We start from the raw sequence: 24447 nt of genomic DNA, 5'->3' as shown, positions 1-24447 counted from the left end.
TAATTGCCTTAAAGCTAGTACGGTTCAGGTTGACAGATTCAGTCCGTCCATTGGTTTAAGCGAGTTAGATACCTTAACGATCATCAATTTGGCTGAAAATTTGCAGAGATGATCTATACACCAGTACCTAAAAACTGAACGGTCGAGATGTGGATATGCGACCGAAAAGTGACCAAAAACTCGAACTTCACACGTTAATTTCAAAGCGGAGCTCCGCTCTGGATAGGATCTGTATATATATATATATATGTTTTTCTCCTTATACGAATTGAAAGAGTTTATTGAATTGAAAAAAAATAGAGATTCAAATATTAAATTTGGAGGTCTAATTAGAACTATCCTTACAGTAATTGTATTGTTCGATTCATGACTCTATAATCTAATCGAAGAGAAGTTAAGTATAATTATAATTATAATTTAGGGAGACACGGATCTAGTCTCTATAAAGAAATGTAACAAAAACCATTTTATTCACAAATCAAAATGAACTTGAATAAGGAAAAAAGAAAAAGGAATTACTATCATAAATTCGTAAGCAACAAAAACCTTTCAATTACATCGGGCTGAGATTTGTTGATTTTGTGCAGCTTTCCTGTTCCAACACTGTTCCTTTTCTCTGTACTTCTAGGGATCGATGGAATAACATTAAACAATCCCCCCATAATTTGCCAAAATGACCATTTAACCCTCATTCTCTCATTAATACTCCTACAGTCCTACCCCGTCCCATACCCATCATTCTCAACGGACCCTAACCCCACCAAACCACAACGGATAGGACCAGACCCCAGTACCACAGTACCAGACCGGACCAGAGACTAGGGTTTGGTTGCAGCTCCGGCCTTCCACCCTGTACCACTGTACTCTTTCACAAAAAAACTGAGACCACTCCCCCATGTCAGTTATAGGTGTCAGAACTGCTTCATGCAAATAACCACACTGTTACCAAGTTGGCCTAAAAATTAATCGGTTTATTATTCATTGAGCTTAATCTCTTACTATCAGTGACCACCAGAACACATATTTTTCATTCCGGAAAGAAAATTAAAAGATTAATCTCTGTTATTATAAATGGAAGCCAAATTTTGGTGTCAAATGCTTCATCAAATTTTAGATTGCCATATATGTCATTTGAATAAAATAAATTTATTTCATATAAAAGTCATCCAAAATGTAATTATGGTAAAATAATAAAATTAAATAATAGAAAATTAGAAAAGAAAAGAAAAAAAAGTGTGCCAAAAACAAAATTTCAATCGAGAAATTGCTCAGAGCAGTTTCTTAGCGTTTATTCTCTTAATGCTGTAATTTGAGACAAAAAAGACAAGAAATTCCTCTTGTATTACTCTAAATATCGCACGGTATAACGCTAGTAATAATAATAATATAGAGTAAGGCCAAAGTCATTAAATCGTGTTAAACAAATAACGGTCAGTATGATAAATACAACAATGAAGATTGTTTTTCCGTGACTACAGTGAAAAAAAATAAAAAAAAATTGGATTTCTGGGGAGGCCGGACTGGGTCGGTGACCATAACGTGGAAACGGGACAGTGATAACCCAATTCCAAGAGGCTCAGTGGGCCCCGTTGACTTGTTACTGTTGAGTGGTTAAACAACCTCCACTTGCCAGTCATCCAGAAAAAAAAAAAAATGTTAATCCCAATGGAATCCCATACCATCATAATATTAAAAAAAAAAAGAAAAAAAAAAGTATTATTATTGGTTTTACTAAATAATTGAGAGAGGAGTCTGGACGGAGGTGGCTCTCTATATGAGGGAGAGGGGTGGTGTGGGATTAGAATTTGGCTAAGAAGAGTGAGAGGACTTTTTTCAATAGCTGTGTTCTGTTTTTGGGGCGATTTTGAAGAAAGATAGGGAGAGGACATAGCAACTAGTTTTTCAAATAGTTATAGCAATAGAGATAGAGATAGAGATAGATAAGCGAGTAAATCCAAATCCCATTAAGGGAAATGGAAACATGGGAAAGACCAAGATGAGAAGGCCATCTGCTTCCAATCCCAATCCTCTTCTTGTTTTGTCTTTTTAACCATCACAATACCAGTATCTCTATCACCACCCCTATTTCCGGTTCATGCTCTTCTTCCATTTTGCTAAAATCCCAAATCAGAAACAGAGACAAGGAATCAAAAAATGGTGACTGGGTGGAGAAGGGCCTTCTGCACGTCTATCCCTAAAGACAGACACACCAAAGTTGTAACAGAGAAGCAGCAGCAACAATGTGAAAACACCAACACCAACACCAACAATAACCAAAGCCCCAAAATCACCTCCAAATTCGGTTTCTTCTCCTCCTCCTCAAACCCATCCACGCCTCGCCTTCAATCCCAGCCGGTGTCGACTCCAAGCCTCCGCTGCCGAACCACCACCGCCGCCACAGCACCCACCACCCCCAATTCTTCCCTCCCCAACAGCCCAAAACTGCAATGCAACGTCCCTGCCACCACCACAACCCCGAAAAAAATGACCTACAGCCCCAGAGTCTTCCACCGATCCAACCCCTCCTCCCCGAAATCGCCTTCCAGCTTCTCCCTCCTCAAATCCACCCTCCGCCTCAACAAAGTAAGCATATGATTCTCTCTTATCTATTTTGACATTATTGTGAAAGCACTTTTATATTTCTTCTGTTACCTTTTTTTTTGCTGATGACGGTTTCTCCTTTTACCTCGTTTTCCAGAGTAGATGCGGAATCTGCTTGCAGAGCGTGAAAAGTGGTCAAGGTACGGCCATTTTCACAGCCGAGTGCTCCCACTCCTTTCACTTTCCTTGCGTCGCCACCCATGTCAAGCAGCAACCTCTCATGCTCTGCCCAGTCTGCCACGCCACCTGGAAAGAGCTGCCTCTGCTCGAAACTCTCACTCCTCGCACCAATACTAATCCCCAGTCGAAGCTCAGAGACGTCAAGATCAAGCCCTTGAGGGTTTACAACGACGACGAGCCGCTCATGTCGCCCACCTCCGGCGCCAGGTTCAATCCCATTCCGGAGTCCGACGAAAACGAGGACGAAAACGATGCCGTTGAGTTCCAGGGCTTCTTTGTCAATCCTGATAGGAATAATGTCTGTTCCGGGAATCGCAAGAGTGTGGAGTTTAGTTTGCTGCCTGAATCGGCGGTGGTGGCGCTTGGGAGGAGCTTCGAGACTTACGCCGTCGTCTTGAAAGTCAAAGCTCCGCAGCTTGTGGAAGGTAGAGCGACGTCGTCGTCGCGAAGGGCGCCGATTGACTTGGTGACCGTGGTCGACGTCAGCGCCAATACCAGCCGCGCCAGGATTCAGGCCACCAAGCGCGCGTTACGGTTGATAATTTCTTCTCTCTCCGACGCCGACAGGCTCTCCATCGTGGCGTTCTCGTCCACCTCCAAGAGGCTGCTGCCGTTACGGAGGATGACGTCGCCCGGCCGGAGATCGGCGCGTCGGATAGTTGACGCGCTCTGCGGCGTTGGCCAGGGTATGTGTGTCAACGACGCGCTCAAGAAGGCGGCCAAGGTGTTGCAAGACCGCCGGGAGAGAAACCCTGTCGCTAGCATTATGCTCCTCTCGGACGGCGGCGGCGTTTCCGCCAATCAGAAGCGCTCCTCCCCGGTCGTGTCCTCCACGCGCTTCCCCCACCTCGACATCCCCGTCCACACCGTCGGATTAACCGAGACTACCGACGACGCGTTCGCCAAGTGCGTGGGGGGTTTGCTAAGCGTGGTGGTGAAAGACGTCAAGCTCCAGCTCAGCGTCGTAACCGGTTCAGCCAACGCCGAGATCGGGGCGGTTTATTCTCTCACGGGCCGGCCCACGGCTCTCGGATCCGGTTCGATCCGGCTCGGCGACCTCTACGCCGGAGAAGAGCGAGAGCTGCTCGTCGAATTGAAAGTCCCGGTCAATTCCGGCGGGTCCCACACCCAAAACGCGATGATGTCCGTACGGTCCACCTACAGAGACCCGTCGTCGAATGAGCTCGTATTTTCCAAAGAGCGGGCCCTCCTCGTACCGCGCTCGCAAGCCGTCCGATCGCCTTCTACCTCTTCCTCCAACCCCAACATCCAACGGCTGCGAAATCTCCACGTCACGGCTCGAGCCGTGGCCGAATCGCGCCGGTTCTTGGAGCGAAACGACTTCTCAGGCGCCCATCACTTGCTGACTTCGGCTCGAGCTCTGCTGCTCCAGTCGAGCTCGGCTTCGGCGGAGGAGTTCCTGCGCGGCTTGGAGGCTGAGCTGGCGGAGCTGCACCGTGGAAGGCAGCACCAGAGTGTGGCCCAGAGGCAGAGAGGGAACTGGCACTTGGAGGAGAAGCCGGAGCCGCTGACGCCGACCTCGGCTTGGCGCGCCGCCGAGAGATTGGCTAAGGTGGCTATAATGAGGAAGTCCATGAACAGAGTCAGCGACTTACACGGCTTCGAAAACGCCAGATTTTAGCTTCTTTAGTTTAGAATTTTTTTTTTTTTTTTTTTTGAATTTTCATATATTTTGTAATTGTAAAAGAAACAGAAATATAATATGATATTGGTGGGAAAGGAAATAATATGAAAAGAGAAATGATTTGAAACGTGGGCCCGGGCCAGGGCCCAGGCCCATAGTAGTGACAAAGCGGTAACGGACGGCCAGGCTCTTTTGGAAAGGAACGGATAGTGATAGTGGCAAGCGAGGAGTGGAAAAGGGCAACGAAACCCCACAATGAAATGAAAAATTGGGTGTTGTGTTGTGGCCTTCATTTACTATTGGTTTTGTCTCTATTAGATTATTAGTATTCCCAACCCCCAAAACCCAGAAAGACCCAAAAATCTGAGTACAATTATTTATGTATTTCTAAGAGGAGGTAGGGAACGGTGGTATTTGGATTTTTGTAAAAAATAATTATTGGGTATTTTGTTTTTATTTGGTTGTTGGGTCTGATCAATAATGAGGTTGCAAGTGATGGGTTTTTGTGTGTGTGTGTGAGCTGTTGTTTACTTGTTTTGGTAGTACCTAGTGGTTTTGGTGGGTTTATTAGGCAAAGGGTATAGCTAATGGCTTACATGATGAAGCAAAAGGATAACGCCAAGGACCAAAACGCTTATAACAGATCAAATAACTTGGTTCTTCCATCTGCTTAGGAATTTAGGAGTGGTGGGTTTTGGCATAATCATTGTCATTTGCTCATAAACAAGTTGGTTTAAATGATGGTGTTTGTTTCTTTTGCCATTTTTTTTTCGTAAAAGGGAGGTTGGTACTAGATGGTGTACAATGTATGTGTAGTCAAATTCGATCATTTACATCCTTTTTGAGCCACCTCATGTGTGGAGCACTTGTGAGATTCATTTAACCCTATTGGAACCAAAAGACATGCTTAAAAGTATAATGTAATTATTTGTAATGCGTGTGTGGGAAAGAGAAAGAAGATGCAACGCACATGTTCCCTTATCCATGATAGTTGTGTACAAGAGGAGGGGTCATTTTCCAAATCGATGGAATTTCTCAATGAAAGAAATGGAATGATAAAAACTTGGATACGATGCATGCACGTTTGTTCAACAGGTATTTCATTACCCATCCAAACGGTTTGCTTGAATTGCGCTTGATCAGAAATATTGAGAGAAAACCAGAAGAGGAAAAGACAAAATAGAATTCTTGGGCATTCAAGAAAAACCAAGGAAAATATTCCACATGCCTATCGAAGTAGTTAGGATAATATTCCCATTTCTCAAGTGAAAGAAATGGGATGATAATAACTTGGATAGAATATGCCTGCACGTTTATTTCATAAGCATACCCATCCAAACAGTGCTTAAATTGCGCTTGACCAGAAATATCAGAAAGAAAAACCCGAAAATGAAGAGAAAGATAGAAGTAGAACTCTTGGGCAGTTGGGCATTCAAGAAAAACCAAGGACAATATTCCACACATATCAAAGCAGTTTGGATGCAAGACCCCCATTATTAATTCATACTCTGTAGTAAAGGGACCCTTGCACATATCATCAAGACCCTTGCACATATCATCAACACTACATTTAAGTTTCTGAATTGATACTTTGATAGGCCATTTCCTCTGGCCTAAATCAATCATGTGCAGTGAAAATTTGACACTCATGCAAGAAAGCAACTTGAATACATCAACATCCCCGTATTAAACCGGAAAATGATCACATACTTGGTATTACAAATCTCGCGCGTATAAGGACACAAATTAGGGAATCTGAGGATGCTCTCAGGCGTCTCAGCCATATGATTTGGTTTGCTTAGATCCAACATCTAAACTAACAAACTTAAGGTTTGGAGTAACGGGTACCGTCTAGATTTCCAATTGGTCAAGTAGTTGATTTCTTTAAGTTCATGCGTGCAGTCGTTGGATCCAAGAAAACCAAATTTTGTAGCTAAGATAGTCTCGTCTCTCAGTCAGTTACAAGCTTCGATTTATGGAGCTGCTTAAGATCTGCAACCCATAGCCAGCAAATAATCACATGCTTTAGATTATGGACCACTTCATTGCTCTAGTATTAGCAGACTCCACATAACGCGAGTACAATCAATCTTACATTAGTTTACATGACTTTAATTACACGTTAGTAAAAGATAAAGGTGAAAACAAAAGGTCCTGAACACTTTAGAAGCCTAAATCTGCGTGAAAGAGAGAAAGGTAAAAAGGAAGTGACAGTAACTTGAGCTTGAAAAAGGGTTTCGATTTCTCTCAAGACTCTTCCATGGTTCTGGCCAGGAGCTCTTTATTCCACTTTAGGGGTACTACTGATGATTTCCTTAAATTGCGCCCACTTTTGAAGCCCTTTTAAGTGGAGGGTATTCATCAGTGTGGCTTAGTTTTTTTCTATTGCTGCTTTTCAAAATGCGCATCTCAAAGCAGCACAACTGAATTATAATTAACCTCATCGATAAAAAAAAAAAAAGAATTATAATTAAGAACCCAAAAAGGCACATCTAAGGGACTAATGGATTATGTACCTATGGTTAAATATTTCACCACCAAGATATGATTACATGTGTGTGGGGATAGCCTAGTTCCCATAATGTGTGACAAAATTAAGTATTCCAGAGTCGGTCCTCTAGTTTTACAAAGAAAAAAGGTATCGGGTTTTATTACTATCACAAAGATCTAAGCTTTGAAAGAAATCTAAGATGATTGAGACTTCACTAAAATCAAGGAGGAAAACAGATAAGAATCTAACCAGCATCCAAAATTTGTTTAGGGCAAGAAATTTAAAAAAAGAGTGAATTAAGATACTAAAAGATACACATGTATTGTCTATTCTGTAAAATGATACAGATAGTAACAGGTGAGAAAGTATTCAAGGATACCTGCCATTCTGCTTGAGCTGGGTTAATAAAGTTCAGCTCAGATGAAATAACTCTAAAGCTGTCGCCAAATACGGCTTTGTAGTACTGGCCTAGATTTGATATCCATAAATATCAAAACAGATCCAGCTCAACACTTTAATTAAGCCCATTACATGACCCATCAGGAGAAGCAGAACTTCTTCAGCAGGATGATCCAGCATGTGCATTACTTTCGGGAAACCAGAACATGCATTCAAATTGATCACAGTGGAACTGGAATGATTAAACCACCAGCCAGTAGAAAGAATATCTATTTACAACCAGGGCATCTATCAACAGCACGCTAGACAAACCGTCTTTTTCCATGATAACAACACATTTGAACTACACGACGTAAACATAAGCTACAAGCTTGACAAGTTTGGGTAAGAGTGTTGCAGCTAGATTTTGGAGATACATCAGAAATGGAGCTGCCTACACTGTGCTGAATCGATATCTGAAGGACAGTAAGGGCATTTGAAGGTTTTTGTGCTGTTCTTTGACATCTTTGTAATAGACTGCTTGCAAAGCACATGTCCACATGACATCAACATAGGTGGATTTTCATCGGTTGCTTGTTCCTTGGAGACTGGACAAACGAAAATAGAATGGAACTGAAACTCACGGTCTAACTCCACTGGCACAGGCAACTGCTTCATAGTTTGCCATTCATTTCTCTTCCCTACCATTACATTCATAAACTTGAGAAGAGGTGGCAACCCCTGGACCCCAGCAGCTATAGTCATGCTCAATGGGCTCTCGTAAGACTGGCCAAGAATATTGCAGAATTGCCTGGTTAGCTCCCCAGCCACTTTGTCCCAATTGGCCTTGGATAATAGGTGAGAGTATGGTAAGTTATCAAGCTTTCCAGTCCATAGAAGACATACCATAAGCTTCTGAATTTCAGCCATATGGTCAGAAGCAAAAGGAGCAAGGAAAGTTCTGGCATAATGAAGAGCTTCATCTCTCTCTCCCTTCTGCAATATACCCATGAACTGTAGACTGTGAAGTTTCAGCAGTAGGTCTGATCCATTTGGTTTGAGTTTATCCGAGTTACCGATGGCCCACTTCAGTGCTGGCTCTAAGTTCTGACATTTCATTGCTTCAACTATCTGAAACATCTCCTGAAACTGAGATTTCATAGCAGCTGCAGATTCTGGTTCTTCAGCCTCCCTTAAGAAACAGTCTCCAAGTTCGAAAAGGCCCTGCCTATAGAAATGACTGCCTATTATCTCATTAACTGTGTGAGCATCAAACTCAATGTTTCTATAAGCCTTGGCTATATCAGGATTGAAGGTTTTCTCGAGAAGCTTTGGATACTTGCTCAATGCCAGATTCAGTTCCTTCTGGGTGCTTTCTGTCTGACTGAGTGGTGCAATGTCTTTTAACTTGTTTTTGAGTTCAGCAATGGTAGATTTCAAATCAACCTGAGATTCACACTCATTAGATGATTGTATTTTCTGTAACGTCTGCTTGATTTCTTGGTCAATCAGATCAAGAACTTCTTGAGTTTTGGAGCATGATAGCTTTTGTTTCTTTGTAACACGATCAAATGCATCTTTAATCAGCTCCATTAATTTTATTTAACCGTATAGTCTGTGATGAAAATATAGATGCAAAGAGATCTGCAAAAAAAAAAAAAAAAATGGAAAGAACACAGATAAGCTTTAAAATGTGATAGCATACACCATTCGGCTTAAAAATGCTTGTCATGAGAAATCCAAGGCAACTGTCTAACATGTTCTTACTTCACAAACATGAGAAAATACATTATGAGGGAACCAAATTTTTTTAGATTCATGCTTCACATTATAAAAGAACATCTTCCCTTAAGTGGTGAATGCAGTCTTTACACGAGTATTCTTACATGATTTTCATATTACCTATAACTTTAATTAATCATCTTACCAATCATGTAATTATCATGTTGGAACTCACTCTATTCTTTACAACTTCTATTTTTTTTTAAAATTTATTTGTCAAGTCTGTGAATAGTATTCTTCATAGGTTTTGGATGTGAAAAAAAGAAAGAAAAAGAATTAGCATAAACTAATCCTAAATTTATTTCTATTTATAACTTTTAGGTATCACTCCCGGTCTGTCTATGCTTTGCTCCTGTCCATGGGGGCCATACACTGATAATTTAAGTTCACAACTAGTTAGGTAAAGCAAGGGTTATATATTGGACAGTTCATCCAGAACATTAATAAGAGGGTTGGCTTTGTATTTCTAGTTTCCTGCCACAGTTATCTTGCTCAAGAAGCACACAGAAACCATACTTTAGTGTACCATAACAAAATTGAGATGCATAGCTCCAAGTACATTTCTCAGTGAGAAACGTGTGATCAACTGGCAAACAATATACATAAAGTGATAGACAAACATATTTCACAATATGATAGGAAGTGTCCTAACCAATCACCTTAAATGTTAGCAAGGGTAAAATAAGTGCTTAAAAAGAGTAAAAGATTTAAATCAGGTATACCCTCAACTTACTTTCTTACAGTTATTTTTCTTCATTGGTTGTTACTTGGTATTAGGTGTTTGAAATCATGGCATGCTCACGGCTAGGGAATAGGGATTTGACATGATGAGGTTGCTAAGTGCCCTAATAAAAGTAGTGAAGCTACATATATCAGAGACTATTTCTTACTCCAAACTACAATACAAATTCAAGGATCAATCTTTTATAATTGCACAATATGGCATAGCAAGCGAAACAGAAAATCATGACATATAATTTGCACCGGGGGGAAGGCCAGTCATGATCTCCACATTTAGAAACCATGCCTCTAAGAATCCTAACATCAGATAGATCCGCGAGATGTCGCAGCTAACATGTTTACCAACACTATGTTTTTTCCTCTTATCTAATACCCTCTGTCCTCAACCTCACAGTTTCTTCCACTAGTGTCCATCTTTCCTATTATTTGTACTCTTCCAGTTAGTTTTATGATTTGATTACAAAGGGTATAGTATATTTCTAAATTACTATTCTGCTCAAACTGGAAGAACAAACTATAGATACTATTCTAATCCAAACCTTGAGCTACACTTCTCATATATTCCTAATCCTAACCTATGAAGATTCAATATAAATAAAATTTCAAAGTTGTTCTTACACAATACTGAGTGATGCAGGTTAATTTTCGGTTCTACAGTGATGCATATTATGAAATCTCAACATCACCGCAAACTCAATCTCCATTAAACAATCACACAAGAAAAAGAAAGAAAAAAAAAAAAGAAATCATGTTCATATAAAATTTACTGAATTGAAAGTGAAATAACGGATGGGAGATTACCGCGAGAGAATCCTAGATTCGAAGTGCGGCGCCTTTCAGTGAGAATTCTGAGAGCGGAAGTAGTAATACGAGAACACGGCGACTAACGGCGGCGACTGACGGAGGGGAACGGCGGCGACGGAGAGTTGCGGATCGGTGGAGAGAGAGAGAGAGAGGTTAGATTTGTGATTTTAGGTTTTATTCCCAAAAACAAAGATAAGAGAGAGAGAGGGGGGTTGGTAAAAAATAGTTCAGATTTTGGAGGGTATTTAAAGCCTGTTATAACCGTAAAGGAACAAAACGGCGTCGTTCTCTGCTCTCTGGACTCCTTCTATTCTCTCTCTCGGTCTCGCTTCTCTTACAGCTCTCTCTTTCTCACTCTGTGACTCTGCTATAGCCTCCACCGCCTCTCGCTCTCGAAATGGCGGGAAAGGACCTACCCGATGAGATCGCAGTGGAAATCCTCTGCTCCGATTCAGATCGGTCTCGAAACGGTGGCGTTTGATTATCTCCGATCCAGAATTCGCCAAATCTCAGTTTCCAAGTATCTTCCAACTCCAGTCGGAGGAGACACCTCCTCTACTTCAAATCAACGCTTGTCCACACAAAGATGAAATCAAGAGGAGAACAATTGCTCGGTGCAAGTACTGCTGGTTAGTTACTCCTAGTTTTCACTCTATTCACATTTCAATATTTGCTTCAGAAGCACTGGATTGCTCTCATTCGCTTACTTTCTGCTGCTGTACGTTATCGGTTATTCAATCCTCATATGCATTTTCGAAACTCAATTTATCTGCACATGTAGATTCGCTTTTTCTGCTGTGTCTTCAGTTACTAAAATGGAGTTTGTTACAGAATTGACAACTTAACCATGGGATGGCATTTAGAATTTTTGCTAAATACTTGGCAATCTGCATTGATTAAATAATCCTTCTTTTTCTGGGATTAAGTTGATGCCTTGGTTTATACGTGGTTCCCAAGTTAGATGTATGTAAGAATTGGTATTCTCATACCTGCAGGTTTGCTAAAAGCGGCCTAAAGAGAGCAAAACCAGGTCTTATTTAAAGTTTCAAACAGTGCAATCAACCATATTGCCATTCCTACCCACACTTACCCATGATGCAATTCTTTGCTAGATCATTTGGTTGTGTACATACCTCCAACAATATGGAGTATTTACTACATCACCAAGCATAAGTAACACTTACTTTGGGACATCCACAAGACATGGCAAGGCCCAACCGAGACATGCATCGTGTAGCCCTATGTTCAGGCTACGCGGCGGTATCCGGAAGTCGCAAATCCGCCACCGGGAAGTCACCTTTCCGCCCTTGCCAAGATGCCCCCATAACATAGCTTTCTACATGTTAAATAGACTAGAATAGTAACTTTGCTTGTCCCACATCGAAGAACAAGTAAATGAGAGGCATTCCTTCATCTATAAAAGGAATGCCTCCTCCCACAACTCAACACACTCCATTACACACTTTGTAATGCACTTGGGCCGCAAGGCTCGACACACTAGTATAAGCTTTCAAGTGGACGTAGTCTCCCGCTAAGGCGGGAGGTGAACCACTATACTTCGCTTGTGTCACTCTCTCTCTCTCTCTCTCTCTTTACTTATCGTTAATTAGATCCCCAACGGATCCAAACGTTAACATTGGCGCCGTCTGTGGGAAGCCGACACACAAAGGCTTCGTCACCTACCACGAGCTTTGACCCATAAGCGTCGAAGTCAACGCTCATTCAACATCAAATTAGGGTCCGGTCAACGCCCAGCATGGCTGGTCAACGCCCGGCGGGGTCGGTCAACGCCCAGCGGAGCAGGTCAACGCACATCAAGGCTTGGTCAACGCTGACCATATTGGTCAACGCCCAACTCAACTCAAAAAAAAAAAAAAAAAAAAAAAAAAATTTAAAAGTTGGCGGCAAACTTCTCTGGACACCCAGAGATTTGCTCTGGGCACCCAACCACCTCCGCCAAACTCTTCTTCTCCCCTCCGCTAAGTTCCAAATGCCGCCCAACTTGCAGCTCCGCCAGCTGCAACTCCTCCGCTCCACCCAACTTGCATCTCCGCCGGACTCAAACTCAGACTCCGTTCCGCTGAACGCCAGCTCGGAACCTCCGCTCCGCCAAACCGCAACTGCAGCTCCACTAGCCATCTCAGCAAGAAGGATTCGCTCCGCTGGCCAACCTCCGCCACACTAGCATTGATCAGATCCTCCGCTGAGCACCAGGTCAGCTAGCTACAACACCGCTAGGAGACACCGGCGGCAAAACCTCCGCCAGCCACTTAGCCACCTCCGCCGGCAGGCCTCCGCTAGGCTACACCGCCAAACAAGCTCCGCCGAGCATCACCGCTGGCCACGTCCGCTGGACTCCATCGCTGCACAGCCTCCAAGTCCCCGAGCTGAGCCTCACTGCTAGCTAGAACTCCGCTAGCTCGATTCCGCTGAACTAGCTAGCCATCACCGCTGAACTCGGAGCCTCCACCAAGCTCCAGGTCCGTCGAACTTCATCAGCGGGAAACAAGCTCTGCCGGCCACGTTTCCGCCGAGCTCCGTCAGCGACAACCCAGTCCACCAACGGGCCTTCCGCTAGCTATCCTCAGCGGCGGCGCACCGCTGCACCCCAGTTCAGCCGGCAAAACCTCCGCCAAGATCCTCCGCCGAGCTACAGGCCACCAACCATCACCTCTCGCACAGCTCCGCTCCGCCGAGTTTCCTCCGCTAGCCAGCTCGGCCGGCAAAGCTCCGCTGCACTCCAGCTCCATTGCACGCCAGCTCCGTTGAGCTCCAAGAACCGCCGAGCTCGGAGCCTCCGCTGGGCATGGCTCCGCTGAGTTCCGAGTCCACCAAACTCCCGAGTCTCCACCACCGCTGACCATCATCACCGCTAGCATAGCCCAGCTCCACCTACTCACCTACTCTCAGTCGGCGGCAACGGCGGAAAGCCAGTCAGCGGCACTTTCTTCCGCTGAGCTCCATCAGCTGCAACCCACCTCCGCTGACTAAGCTTTGCCGGAGCAAAATCTCCGCTGGGCAACCTCGTCCGAGCTCCTCCGCTAAGATTTACCGCTTGGGATGGACACCGCTGAGCTTCAACTCCGGACAACCTCCGCTGAGATTCTCCTCCGGGCAACCCCCGCCAAGCCTCACCACTGAGCTTTCCCGCTGTGCTCTGTTCGCTGCACTGAGCTCATCTGCACTTTTGCAGCAGACCCAACTCTCATAAGTCTTTCTTATCCCTTTATTTGACTATTCACGTGCCTATGCCTTCACACAATTTGCAGAAGCATGATTAAGCGATTCAAGGCCACACATTATTCTTGCTTCTTTACACATGCTACCGAGCTACTTTAAACATATTCTTCACATATGACCCACTACCCAACCAAAGCATATGGCCAATATTCATTATCATGCATCAAAAGTACTATATGGCAGTACACTATAGCAAGTCAAGACGTCAGTGTCAATTCAAGATAGACACATGCATGAGTATTTAATAGATTACTTGTTGCCATGCAATGTTTGTAATCATTTTTTATCTCATGCATCTATGCCATGGCAAATTTAATTCATACCATACTTTAATGCTTTGTATGTGCACATGCTATACATATGACGATACCGTGTCCATGCGCATTCATGGTAACTTCTATTGGCTGCTTGCATGTATAATCACAAGTATAGCACAAGCCTATCACTTGTCAAAGCACGTTAGTTCCTTCAAACCGTGACAAATGCATATCCAATTGTGAATGGGTATATGCCTACATGCTCATAGTAATCAAAGGTCTGCAAGATCACATGCTACACCAAGTTTCTTGTCTCAAATATGCTTCTGTCATCCATTAATATATACTAGGCATTAGCACACTTTTTGACTAATACTTGGTCATGCGGCAGTACCTTTGGAATTCTAGCATTCTAGAAATATGCATACCTCAATTGGACCACCTAGCTACGTTAGCTAATCACATGTCCATATATTGCTCACTGCACATTTCCATGTACATGTTTGGTAAGGCATTAGCTCTATTGGCCTTTGACATTTAGTATTGCCATGCCTTTACTTTTCGGCAAACTAAAGTCTGTTTTACAAACAAATTAGACCAATCAATATCGGCTACTATGCCAATCAAAGTATATTAATTTACCATTACTGTAAATTACATTGCACCATTAGCGTCTAGATGACATTGGTATCCGGTAAATACATTTTACAAGCACTTAACATTATTACAAAATTATCTTGTTAAGTAGGCAATCAAACATGATGCAAATTATGGATATTGATTTTATAAATCCGCATACTAATCATCCATTTTTTGCAAGGAAATTCAATTATTTCTATCAAGCATCCAACCGCAACTACAAGTTGACGTACATTATTGGAACACTTTATCCGCCAAAGCAATGAAGCGTCATGCTTGGACAACTCCAACATGATTTGGGTACTCATATCAATGCCAACTCCAACTCACTCCAAATCGGCATAAGATAAGTAACTATATCTTACTTTTTACGCTCTCTCAATTTGAGCTAGTGCCATGCCAATGCCATGCTTTTATAACTCCTAAGCATGCCTACAACAGTTCGTAGATTTGGTAACACTTTCTAGACCTCACATGCTAGATATGCCATGCTTCACATACCGATCTCAATGACCCGTTAGCATATCTACAAAAAATGCAAAAATGATATTAGCATCCACATTACAAGTACATGCTATACACATATGCCATGCTTCTATTTTAATTGCAAAATTAAATAAGTATGGGACACTCAAACAAAATTTTATTACTTGCTCTATGTGTTTATCATTTTTTCATTCAACCGCCAAGCGGTAAGGCAACGCCTCATCATGACAATGACCGCTACGCGGCATTGCAGTCAAGTTTCTCTTTCGAGAAAACAGCTAGGGACTAGTTAACACAGCCCACGGCAGCCATTGATCCGGCAGTTAACCCCGACGCTTGGGTATCTAAGATTGGGCTCGCTACCCAACACCCTCTGCTCCGCGCAGTTCCCCTCATCAAACAATTTTCCGACCATACGGAGGTCTATAGCCAGGAGTGGGGGACTCCCTGGCGGGCCTAGCAGGGGCCCACCCGAAAGGGCAAAAGCGTTCGCTCCAACCAATTCTAGATGGACGACGCACTCGCACTAATTATGCCTGATATACGGCACAAAGCTACGCTTTGGTATCAACCCGCAAGAACACCCTCCTTGACTGGGGACTTCGGGGACTTATACATACAGCCCAGCATAATTAGCAACGGCAACGCTCATGCCTCAGGGCATCACCGTCGAGCTACCCGTTAATGCCTTCCCGGCACCCACGAGCTTCCGCTCATGCCTTCCCGGCAACCCTTGAGCTTCCGCTCACGAGCTTTCCGCTCATGCCTTCTCGGCACCCACGAGCTTTCCGCTCATGCCTTCCCGGCACCCACGAGCTTCCGCTCATGCCTTCCCGGCAACCCTTGAGCTTCCGCTCACGAGCTTTCCGCTCATGCCTTCCCGGCAACCCTTGAGCTTCCGCTCACGAGCTTTCCGCTCATGCCTTCTCGGCACCCACGAGCTTTCCGCTCATGCCTTCCCGGCACCCACGAGCTTCCCGCTCATGCCTTCCCGGCAACCCTTGAGCTTCCGCTCACGAGCTTTCCGCTCATGCCTTCCCGGCACCCACGAGCTTCCGCTCATGCCTTCCCGGCAACCCTTGAGCTTCCGCTCACGAGCTTTCCGCTCATGCCTTCTCGGCACCCACGAGCTTTCCGCTCATGCCTTCCCGGCACCCACGAGCTTCCCGCTCATGCCTTCCCGGCACCACGAGTTCCCGCTCATGCCTTCCCGGCGACCCTCGAGCTTCCCGCTCATGCCTTCCCGGCACCACGAGTTCCCGCTCATGCCTTCCCGGCGACCCTCGAGCTTCCCGCTCATGCCTTTCCGGCACCTACGAGCTTCCGCTCATGCCTTCCCGGCAACCCTCGAGCTTCCCGCTCATCCCTTCCCGGCACCTACGAGCTTCCGCTCATGCCTTCCCGGCAACCCCCGAGCTTCCCGCTCATGCCTTCCCGGCAACCCTGAGTTTTCCGCTCATGCCTGCCCGGCAATCCTCGAGCTTTGCACTCATGTCTACTCGACACACAACACGTTAATGGAACATTGAATTCTTCTACCATCTGTCGCCCGTGACAAATTGAATTCTTTTCGCGTTCCATTAACACGAGCGACAACCAAACAAACTTAAGCGTTCACGTATTCATCATTCACGAATTACAAACGTTTACCTTCGCAGCGCTCATACAACTTACATTTATCATATGCAATCCATATGCTCACACGACCATACGCGCTCTCGAGTTTGTACGTCATATTTGATCGTACTCGGCGCCATTCGTATGTATACATCAACATGTATCACGCACCCCATACGTTCATATATGCCAACGCATATCATTGCAACTCACATTTGTTGCCCAATGCAACGAACATTCTACATATGCCTGTTTTTTGTCTTTGTTGTGCAGGTTAACAAGTCCCTTCTTGCTTACGGAGTTCGGGGACTTGTAGGGGCTCCGTGCCGCCCGGTTACTTATGCTTGATGACTTCGTGGTTATAACTCCCCAACCAAGAAGCTCCTCTTACTCGGGGACTTCGGGGACTTGTACATACCTCCAACAATATGGAGTATTTACTACATCACCAAGCATAAGTAACACCTACTTTGGGACATCCATAAGACATGGCAAGGCCCAACCGAGACATGCATCGTGTAGCCCTATGTTCAGGCTACGCGGCGGTATCCGGAAGTCGCAAATCCGCCACCGGGAAGTCACCTTTCCGCCCTTGCCAAGATGCCCCCATAACATAGCTTTCTACATGTTAAATAGACTAGAATAGTAACTTTGCTTGTCCCACATCGAAGAACAAGTAAATGAGAGGCATTCCTTCATCTATAAAAGGAATGCCTCCTCCCACAACTCAACACACTCCATTACACACTTTGTAATGCACTTGGGCCGCAAGGCTCGACACACTAGTATAAGCTTTCAAGTGGACGTAGTCTCCCGCTAAGGCGGGAGGTGAACCACTATACTTCGCTTGTGTCACTCTCTCTCTCTCTCTCTCTCTCTTTATCGTTAATTAGATCCCCAACGGATCCAAACGTTAACAGGTTGTTTTTCATTTTTAGATTTGGAGGATCAGATGTCACATAAAAATATAAAATGTTGAGTAAACATACAATTATCTTATGAGCATTTAACTTATTTCATTCAACTTTCATAAAAATGTACAAAGATGGTGTTCTCTGATTCTATTTTGTACTTATGGAGTGGAACTTCTATAAGTTATAAATTAACCGGTCAATTTGATGGAGCTGTTAGTTCGTTAAAGATCTGGTCTTTTAGATTCTATCCTACTTTAGCTGCTCCTAAATGAATCTTCTTCCTGTTTGTCATTGATTTTCATGATTTGATTTTATATAGGTTAAGGTATATATTGAAAGTATGCTATGCTTTGGTTTGATTTTGTAGGGGTATTGGAATTTAGGGTTGCACGAACAAATGCTTGGACAGTTGAAGTTAGGCATTCCAGAGGAAGTTGTTGCACAATACCATTTGTTTAAACTCAAGTGTTTAGTTGGTCATTGATTTTCATGGTTTGACTTTGAAAGATCAGAGAATATTCTGAGCATGTGCTATGCTTTGGTTTGTGTTTGGCTCCAAAACCAGTTGGCTTGCAAACTGTTTCTTTTGAGCGAGTGATTGCGCAGGCGTGCCAGCACCGCGGGGTGCAGTCGTTGGGGTAGTCCCTTGACCTGACTTCTTCTTCAAGCGCTGTGGACGAGGAGAGCACCAACCTCGTCACAGGGTTCTTCTCTTGCCTTTCGGAAAAGGACTTTTGCCTTACGGATAAGGACTTTGGGTGTGATCTCTTCGGTCACCAAAATCGATACTCAACATTGTAGGCTGAGCAGAGCAATCACTGGGAAGTTGGAGAAAACACGGGTCTTGCTAAAGCGTGACTTTAGCTTTGCTGGGTTGCGAGGGCGTTACCCTTGCTTCGCTGGGTGTGTCGGTGGCAGTAGTACTAGCAGTCGGCTCGCGAGGAGACTAGGACTGGAAGCACGGTCGCCGGGTTGATCTCGTGATGCTGACAGTCGGCTCGCGAGGAGACTAGGACTGGCGGGCGGTCACCGGGTTTCAACGAGGTTGAAGGTTTGCTCCGGGGAGGCTTTGTAATTGCTGGGATTGATTGATTAGAGAGAGGTCTTTGATTTCGCCGCTTAGCCCTGTATTTATACCCTAGGGTTTCGACTGCTCCTTGTCTCAGAAGGACTCTTAATTGAAGTTTCCTGTTTAGTCTCTACTACTCGATTTCAATAAGGTTTCGTCTCCTTATGAAACACGGAATGGGCGAAGCTATAACCCAAACCCGAGTGGTTTTATTTTTGGGCCGTAGGTATCGGCCCGCTGGTTCAAATCCACTAAAGGATTTTGCCTAAAATTGCTTTTGGGCTCAAACATTGCCCCCCAGGCCGCGAAATCAGGCCCGCTGGGGTGTAACTGATTGAAGGGGACTTAGAAAGACGTGCCGGTCGCTTGAAACGATGCCATTAATGAAGGTCGCGTCCTTTCGTTTGTGAAACGCTTTCTGTCGCATCGTTTCCCTCACAAAATCCTTTATTTAAACTCACAACCGCAACCTTGTCACTTCAGAAACCCTTCCGGTCGCTTAAACCCAGAAAAACCATTTGTGCCAACATCTTCTCTGCAAACTAACCAGAAATGGCTCCCCCTAAGAAAATCATCATCGATCAGGAAGAAGAATTAAATGAAAATGCTCGGACTTGGGGCACCAGCATCGGTGCCCGCATTCATCTTGAAACCTCAATTCATCGACCCCTACTCCTTTGTTTTCCCGACCATCACACCGGGTTGGGCCCAGCACCGCAAGGCGTTATTCCGGACGATGCCATCGCTCTATACGGCCTTCCTATTCGCCGGCCCATTCCAGTCCTCCGAAGGACTCCTGGAGACTTTAGCGGTTGGGGTGCCTAGAACCATCGAGCCAAGATAGGGAATTGGCCATCTTCCATTAGTGCACAGGAGATTTCCTGGTATCGCGAGACGCGGGCACGAGATCTAGCTCGCTGGAACACGGCAGGTATCACCCACACTATCGATTTGTGTTTCCATCTTCCTCGCGGTGGTAATCGCTCGCCGCTCGCTGCTTTCCTCTATTTTTGGAATACCGCCACCAACACATTTGACTTTAGATTTGGTCAAATGAGCATCACTCTGTTGGATATCCTCGCCATCACTGGCTTGCCCATCGATGGCGAACCTTATGTGCACGGCCAATTTGACTCTGTCAACTTCACCTCAACTATGGCCCAACACGGTCGCAGCGCTCACAGTGGCTCCTATCCGCGATGGTTGGCGTATTACAGCCGGGAACACAACGCGACCGGTGGAATCGCTTTTCTTGAGTATTGGATATGTAAATTCATATTCTGCACCTCTTCTTGTAAGCCCACTGGCACCTGGACCTTCTTAGCAACGGCCCTCTACAACGGCCGCAACATTGGGCTCGGACAACCGGTACTGGGAGCCCTCTATCGCATGCTGTACCAAGCGACGATGCATCCATTTGAGACCAACATATCTGGTCCTTTCTGGATTTTAGATTTTTGGATCCAGACTTACTTTCAACTCTTCCGCCGCGAAGATATCCCGCTACTTCCACCGGCCGACCAACTCTTAGGTCGATGGTTCTGCCGCGAGGACAAGTACTCATCTCCCCCTTATTCTGAATGTTTTTCTTATCTGTACTTGCTAGATGATATGCCGTACTGTGACCTAATTCTGAGTAGAAGATTCCCATCTTTGCTCGAATATGGTTTTCTTCCTGGCGATCCTCGCTATTCCGACCGCGCTCGCCTGGCTTTTCGTCGCGCGGTCTCCTGTTCGGATATCAGGATCGCCGCCGAAGAACTCAGCTACGAGCTCTATGCTCCTAATCACTTTGCCCGTCAGTTCGGCCTTGTCTAATTGGTACCAGTCCCTCTATACGACGCCTGGAACTACAACACCTCTTGGCGCAGATTCGGGCCCCCCTCAGGGCCCCCGCCGGCACAGAGCACGCTCGCGCTAGTCGATCTCCCTGATTGGGCCCAGGTCATCGACGCTGTAGACGGAACTGAAGAAGGCTATGAGATTTGGTGGGCGGAAGTCTCCGTCAATTGCTGGACCCCACCAGACGACGAACTCTTTGCAACTATCTTTGGCGAGCTGAGGAATCCTTATCCTGTCGATGTTGACATGCTTGCTCGCTTCTCTGAAGACATTACTGGGCCCCGGCCCCTTCAAGTGATCCGATCGGCGCGAGTTCCTCGCCCGGCCCAGGCTGGAATCGTAATTCGCGAACCTCCGCCGGAGGTAAGTATTGTAACTTTACCCTCTGCAAGTTCCTTCACTGTTCTCTCTGTTTACTCACACCTCTTTGTACTAGGGGAGTGCGCCGCGCCCTGGCCGCCGCACAACCAGTGCTTCCCCGGCCGCCGGACAATCTGGAAAACAGAAAGCAGTGCTCGCTGAACCTGCAGCCGAAGATTCTTCTTCTTCTGATGACGACGATGCACAAACCGTAAGAAATCCTCTATCCTCAGGATCACGTTCTGTGGGTTAAGTCCTAACTCCTTGATTTTGACAGGTCGCAGCTGCTCTAGCTCGCAAGCGTAGTCGCTCGGACCCTCGTGCTGACCCCTGGGCAGAAGATGAACCACCGGCTGATCGGTTGGTAAGAAGCGAGAAGCTCATCCTAAGCATTATCCACACCTTCGCCCAAACTTCCATAACCTTCTCTTTTATAGGTTCGTCGCCGGCGGTTTGGAACCGCTGGGGAGGGCTCTTCAGCTGCTAGTCAAGGAACAACTGCTTCACAAGCGCCGGCGCCCGTGGGCCCTGAAAACCTTCCACCTCCTATCAACACCGTTGGCGACTCGGCCTCAATTCCTGTGCAGATCATAGAGGACAGTTCACCCGAGCCGGAAGAGAATGCACCCCTGCCAGATGCACCGCCCGAGGAGCCGGTCGCTGTACAACCCCCGGCAGACGTATCGCTCAATCTTGACCCCACCGCGGCAGTTGAAGAACCTGCAACAATACCAACTACAGACAAGCCTCCAGCTGCACAGGTAACCCCTATTCCAAAATCCATGCCTCATCTCTTGATTGACTCTGTATATCCTGATAAACTTTCCCCAATCGTAGAGTAACGTCCCTGCTGAGGAGGTCGCTGTCGCTGATCCAGCTGAGCCCGCTGGTGAAGGCATGGTGGCTCAAGAACCTGCCCCCCAGGTTCTAGAAGTAGGAGCTGAGATAAATGTAGCACCGGAACCAGTCGCTGCCCCAATCGTCGAGCCCCAAGAAGTCCCTGCTGAGGCCGCTGTTGACGCTAATGCTATCGTCGATGTCCCTCATCCCGAACCTCCTAACAGGCTGGAAAGGCTTGTTCGCGTGCTCGAAGTGGCTCCTCCGGGAGTCATAGACGAAGCGAGGGACGGTCTGCAGCGACTTCTGGGTCCTGACATTTTACTACCGGATGCGCCTGCCAGAGCTCAAGAATATTTGATGGTGCTTCGCCGCCAGCGCACTATCACCGAAGCTGAATTTGTTGAGATATACGAGCTCCTACAAAATCTCCCTGCGCGGATTAATGAGAGAACGATCGCGGCCGCGCAGGCTAGGCAGGTTCAGGCTCACTATCGCGGCGTTGCACAACAAGCAGAGGCATCTCGCGACTCCTTAGGTGATCGAGCTATTCGCGTCAGGGACCTATGGATCTCGCAGAACCACCTTCAGACCCACATTCAGGACCTGCAAGCCCAACTGATCGAAGCAAAGGCCCAGTTGGTGGTGGTGACGGCCCAACTTGAGCAAGAGGAACCTCAGATAGAGCAACCCTTAGCAGCCTTCGAAGCGATGACTCAGAACTTGGCTCAAGCACGCGAAGCAGTCCGACAAGCGGAGCGAGCTGCTGCTGACACCAGCTTTCGTCTAGATGAACACTTACTTCGCTTGACCCATGCGGGTCGTAAACTTTAGGCCTCTTACTTCAGGCCCATTTTGCTTTGTATGAACAAACTTAATATTTAATGTTTAATATTTAGCCCGCTTCGCTCGGCCCAAATATCACTTACAGTCTGACAATTAATGATAAGTAAAACCGTTGAAAAGATAACCCCAATTTGGGCGGTTACCTCCTTGGAGACTGCCTTGCTTCCCACGCGTTTTCAATATCTTCCATTTCCGAGATTATAGCATTTAACTGCATTGATTCTCTCATTGATGGCGTTGAAAGTGCCTCAACTGCTTATCGCGCGGTGTAGAGTTGGTCCTATAAATACCGGTTTCCAAAGAACAACGATAACCAAACCACCATGTCTTTCCCACATATACCCTCGCAAGACCTGTTGCTCTTTCTTCAGTTTCTAAAATCTTCCCTCCATGATTTCAACCTTAGCCACAAATTCTTAGGCTTCATGGCTTAATCTCAAGACCTGGGTAGGCCTCATGGCCTAATCTCAGGTCCAGTGGCATGTCTTTGGTTTCTGAAAATCTGGATGAACTTGCCAGTCTCAGTTAAACCGAAGAACACGCCACGCTCCTAACGCGGCAGAATCAGATTCTGAAGAGGCTGTCTCTTCAGACTGTCCGCGAGGAGCATGGGGCAGAAGGGCGGAAGGCCACGTTGAGGCCGACTGTTCTTCTCCCGCGGTCTACCTCCTGGGCCTGGGTGCGAGGCTTCTGTTTTTCCCCAGGAGGTAGATGTAGTTGTGAGTCGCGCTCGCTCCGGACCCCAACTCCTGCCTGGAAGAAAGGCTCAAGGAAGGAATATGATGGATTGTTTCCTTCCCCCTTCTTCTAGTACCGATGACAGCAGTGGCGACTCAGATCGGAGGAAGATATGAGTAAAGGGGGAAAGAGTGCTCTGAGGTAGCGCTCAGATCCTTCTCCTCGCAACCAGATCTGGTCACTTTTAAACTTTACGTTCCTGTCAGAGCCACCTTTGGCCTTGTAATTGCATGTGAAATTGTATTGCTCTATTCTGTTGTATGCTTCTGGCCGCAAAGCCACTTTATGTATGAAATTCCTGCTTTAAACAGAAATCTGCAAAAAATTTGTTAGTCTAAAACAAAGCCTCTTGTATAGGCTTTTCACATCTATTCTTCACACACTTTGTCAAGACATTCAATTTGAAAAAATTGAGGTTAACTGGGATAACTTGGATAATGAATACAATAATGATAAAACAAAGCCTCATGTATAGGCTGTTACATAATAAAGCCTCTGATAAGGCCTATTAGATATGGAGTTGCCCCCCAATGTTCATCGGGGAAGCAGAGACAAGAACTATAGGCCACAGAGAAAAGGCCGAATGATGCGAGCCGATGAAGATTAAGGTTGCCCCCCAGCTTGGGCAAGAACAGGATCAGGTGGATCTTCGAACTCCCAGACACTTGGGTAATATTTCTTCAGGAAACGGCCGTTAATAGGGTTGCGATGGATGTCGCCATCGACGTCTCTGAGGTGAAAAGCTCTGCGCTCCAAGATCCGGTGGATAACAAAGGGTCCCTCCCATCGCGGCGTCCATTTACCGCGACCGGTTAACTTTTCACCGAAGGGTAAAATGGCCTTCCAGACGAGGTCGCCTTCTTTGTAACTACGACCACGCGTCCGCTTATCATAGGCGCGGGCGATACGTTGTTTTTCCATCACCAAATTGTCCAAAGCTGCCAAGCGCTGCTCGCTTAAATCTTCGTGCTCCTGCCACA

General features: G+C 45.8%; 3 protein-coding genes and 1 long non-coding RNA gene across 5 annotated transcripts; 3 read left to right on the top strand and 1 right to left on the bottom strand.

The window, feature by feature from the left end:
• The first annotated feature begins 1789 nt into the window (after nt 1–1789).
• Nucleotides 1790–4843, top strand: LOC112187671 (E3 ubiquitin-protein ligase WAVH1). Its single transcript, XM_024326561.2, has 2 exons — nt 1790–2583; nt 2699–4843. Exons 1-2 carry the CDS (start codon nt 2155–2157, stop codon nt 4421–4423), a joined length of 2154 nt encoding a protein of 717 aa, XP_024182329.1. The 5' UTR covers nt 1790–2154; the 3' UTR covers nt 4424–4843.
• Nucleotides 4844–7196: 2353 nt separating this feature from the next.
• On the bottom strand, nt 7197–10836 carry LOC112187088 (protein RMD5 homolog). 2 transcript variants are annotated; one of them, XM_024325734.2, is made up of 3 exons: nt 10620–10836; nt 9811–9922; nt 7197–8939 (listed from the first exon to the last, which is right to left on the bottom strand). In XM_024325734.2, exon 3 carries the CDS (start codon nt 8886–8888, stop codon nt 7734–7736), a length of 1155 nt encoding a protein of 384 aa, XP_024181502.1. In that variant the 5' UTR covers nt 8889–8939; nt 9811–9922; nt 10620–10836; the 3' UTR covers nt 7197–7733. The 2 variants fall into 2 exon arrangements, with proteins under 2 accessions (XP_024181502.1, XP_024181501.1); XM_024325733.2 differs by lacking the exon at nt 9811–9922.
• A 172-nt stretch (nt 10837–11008) lies between these two features.
• Nucleotides 11009–18321, top strand: LOC121051646. Its single transcript, XR_005806354.1, has 2 exons — nt 11009–11251; nt 18143–18321. It is a non-coding gene; the product is annotated as an uncharacterized LOC121051646 (long non-coding RNA).
• Nucleotides 18322–20910: 2589 nt separating this feature from the next.
• On the top strand, nt 20911–23124 carry LOC112187087 (calphotin). Its single transcript, XM_024325732.2, has 5 exons — nt 20911–21049; nt 21123–21257; nt 21324–21410; nt 21484–21807; nt 21884–23124. The coding sequence occupies exons 1-5, from the start codon at nt 20933–20935 to the stop codon at nt 22715–22717; spliced, it is 1497 nt and encodes a 498-aa protein (XP_024181500.1). The 5' UTR covers nt 20911–20932; the 3' UTR covers nt 22718–23124.
• The last annotated feature ends 1323 nt before the right edge of the window (nt 23125–24447 follow it).

The sequence above is a fragment of the Rosa chinensis genome, chromosome 2 (genome assembly GCF_002994745.2).
Source record: "Rosa chinensis cultivar Old Blush chromosome 2, RchiOBHm-V2, whole genome shotgun sequence".
Taxonomy (NCBI): domain Eukaryota; kingdom Viridiplantae; phylum Streptophyta; class Magnoliopsida; order Rosales; family Rosaceae; genus Rosa; species Rosa chinensis.
Note: the sequence above shows the minus strand (reverse complement) of the source record. Positions and strands in the feature narration are given on the sequence as shown.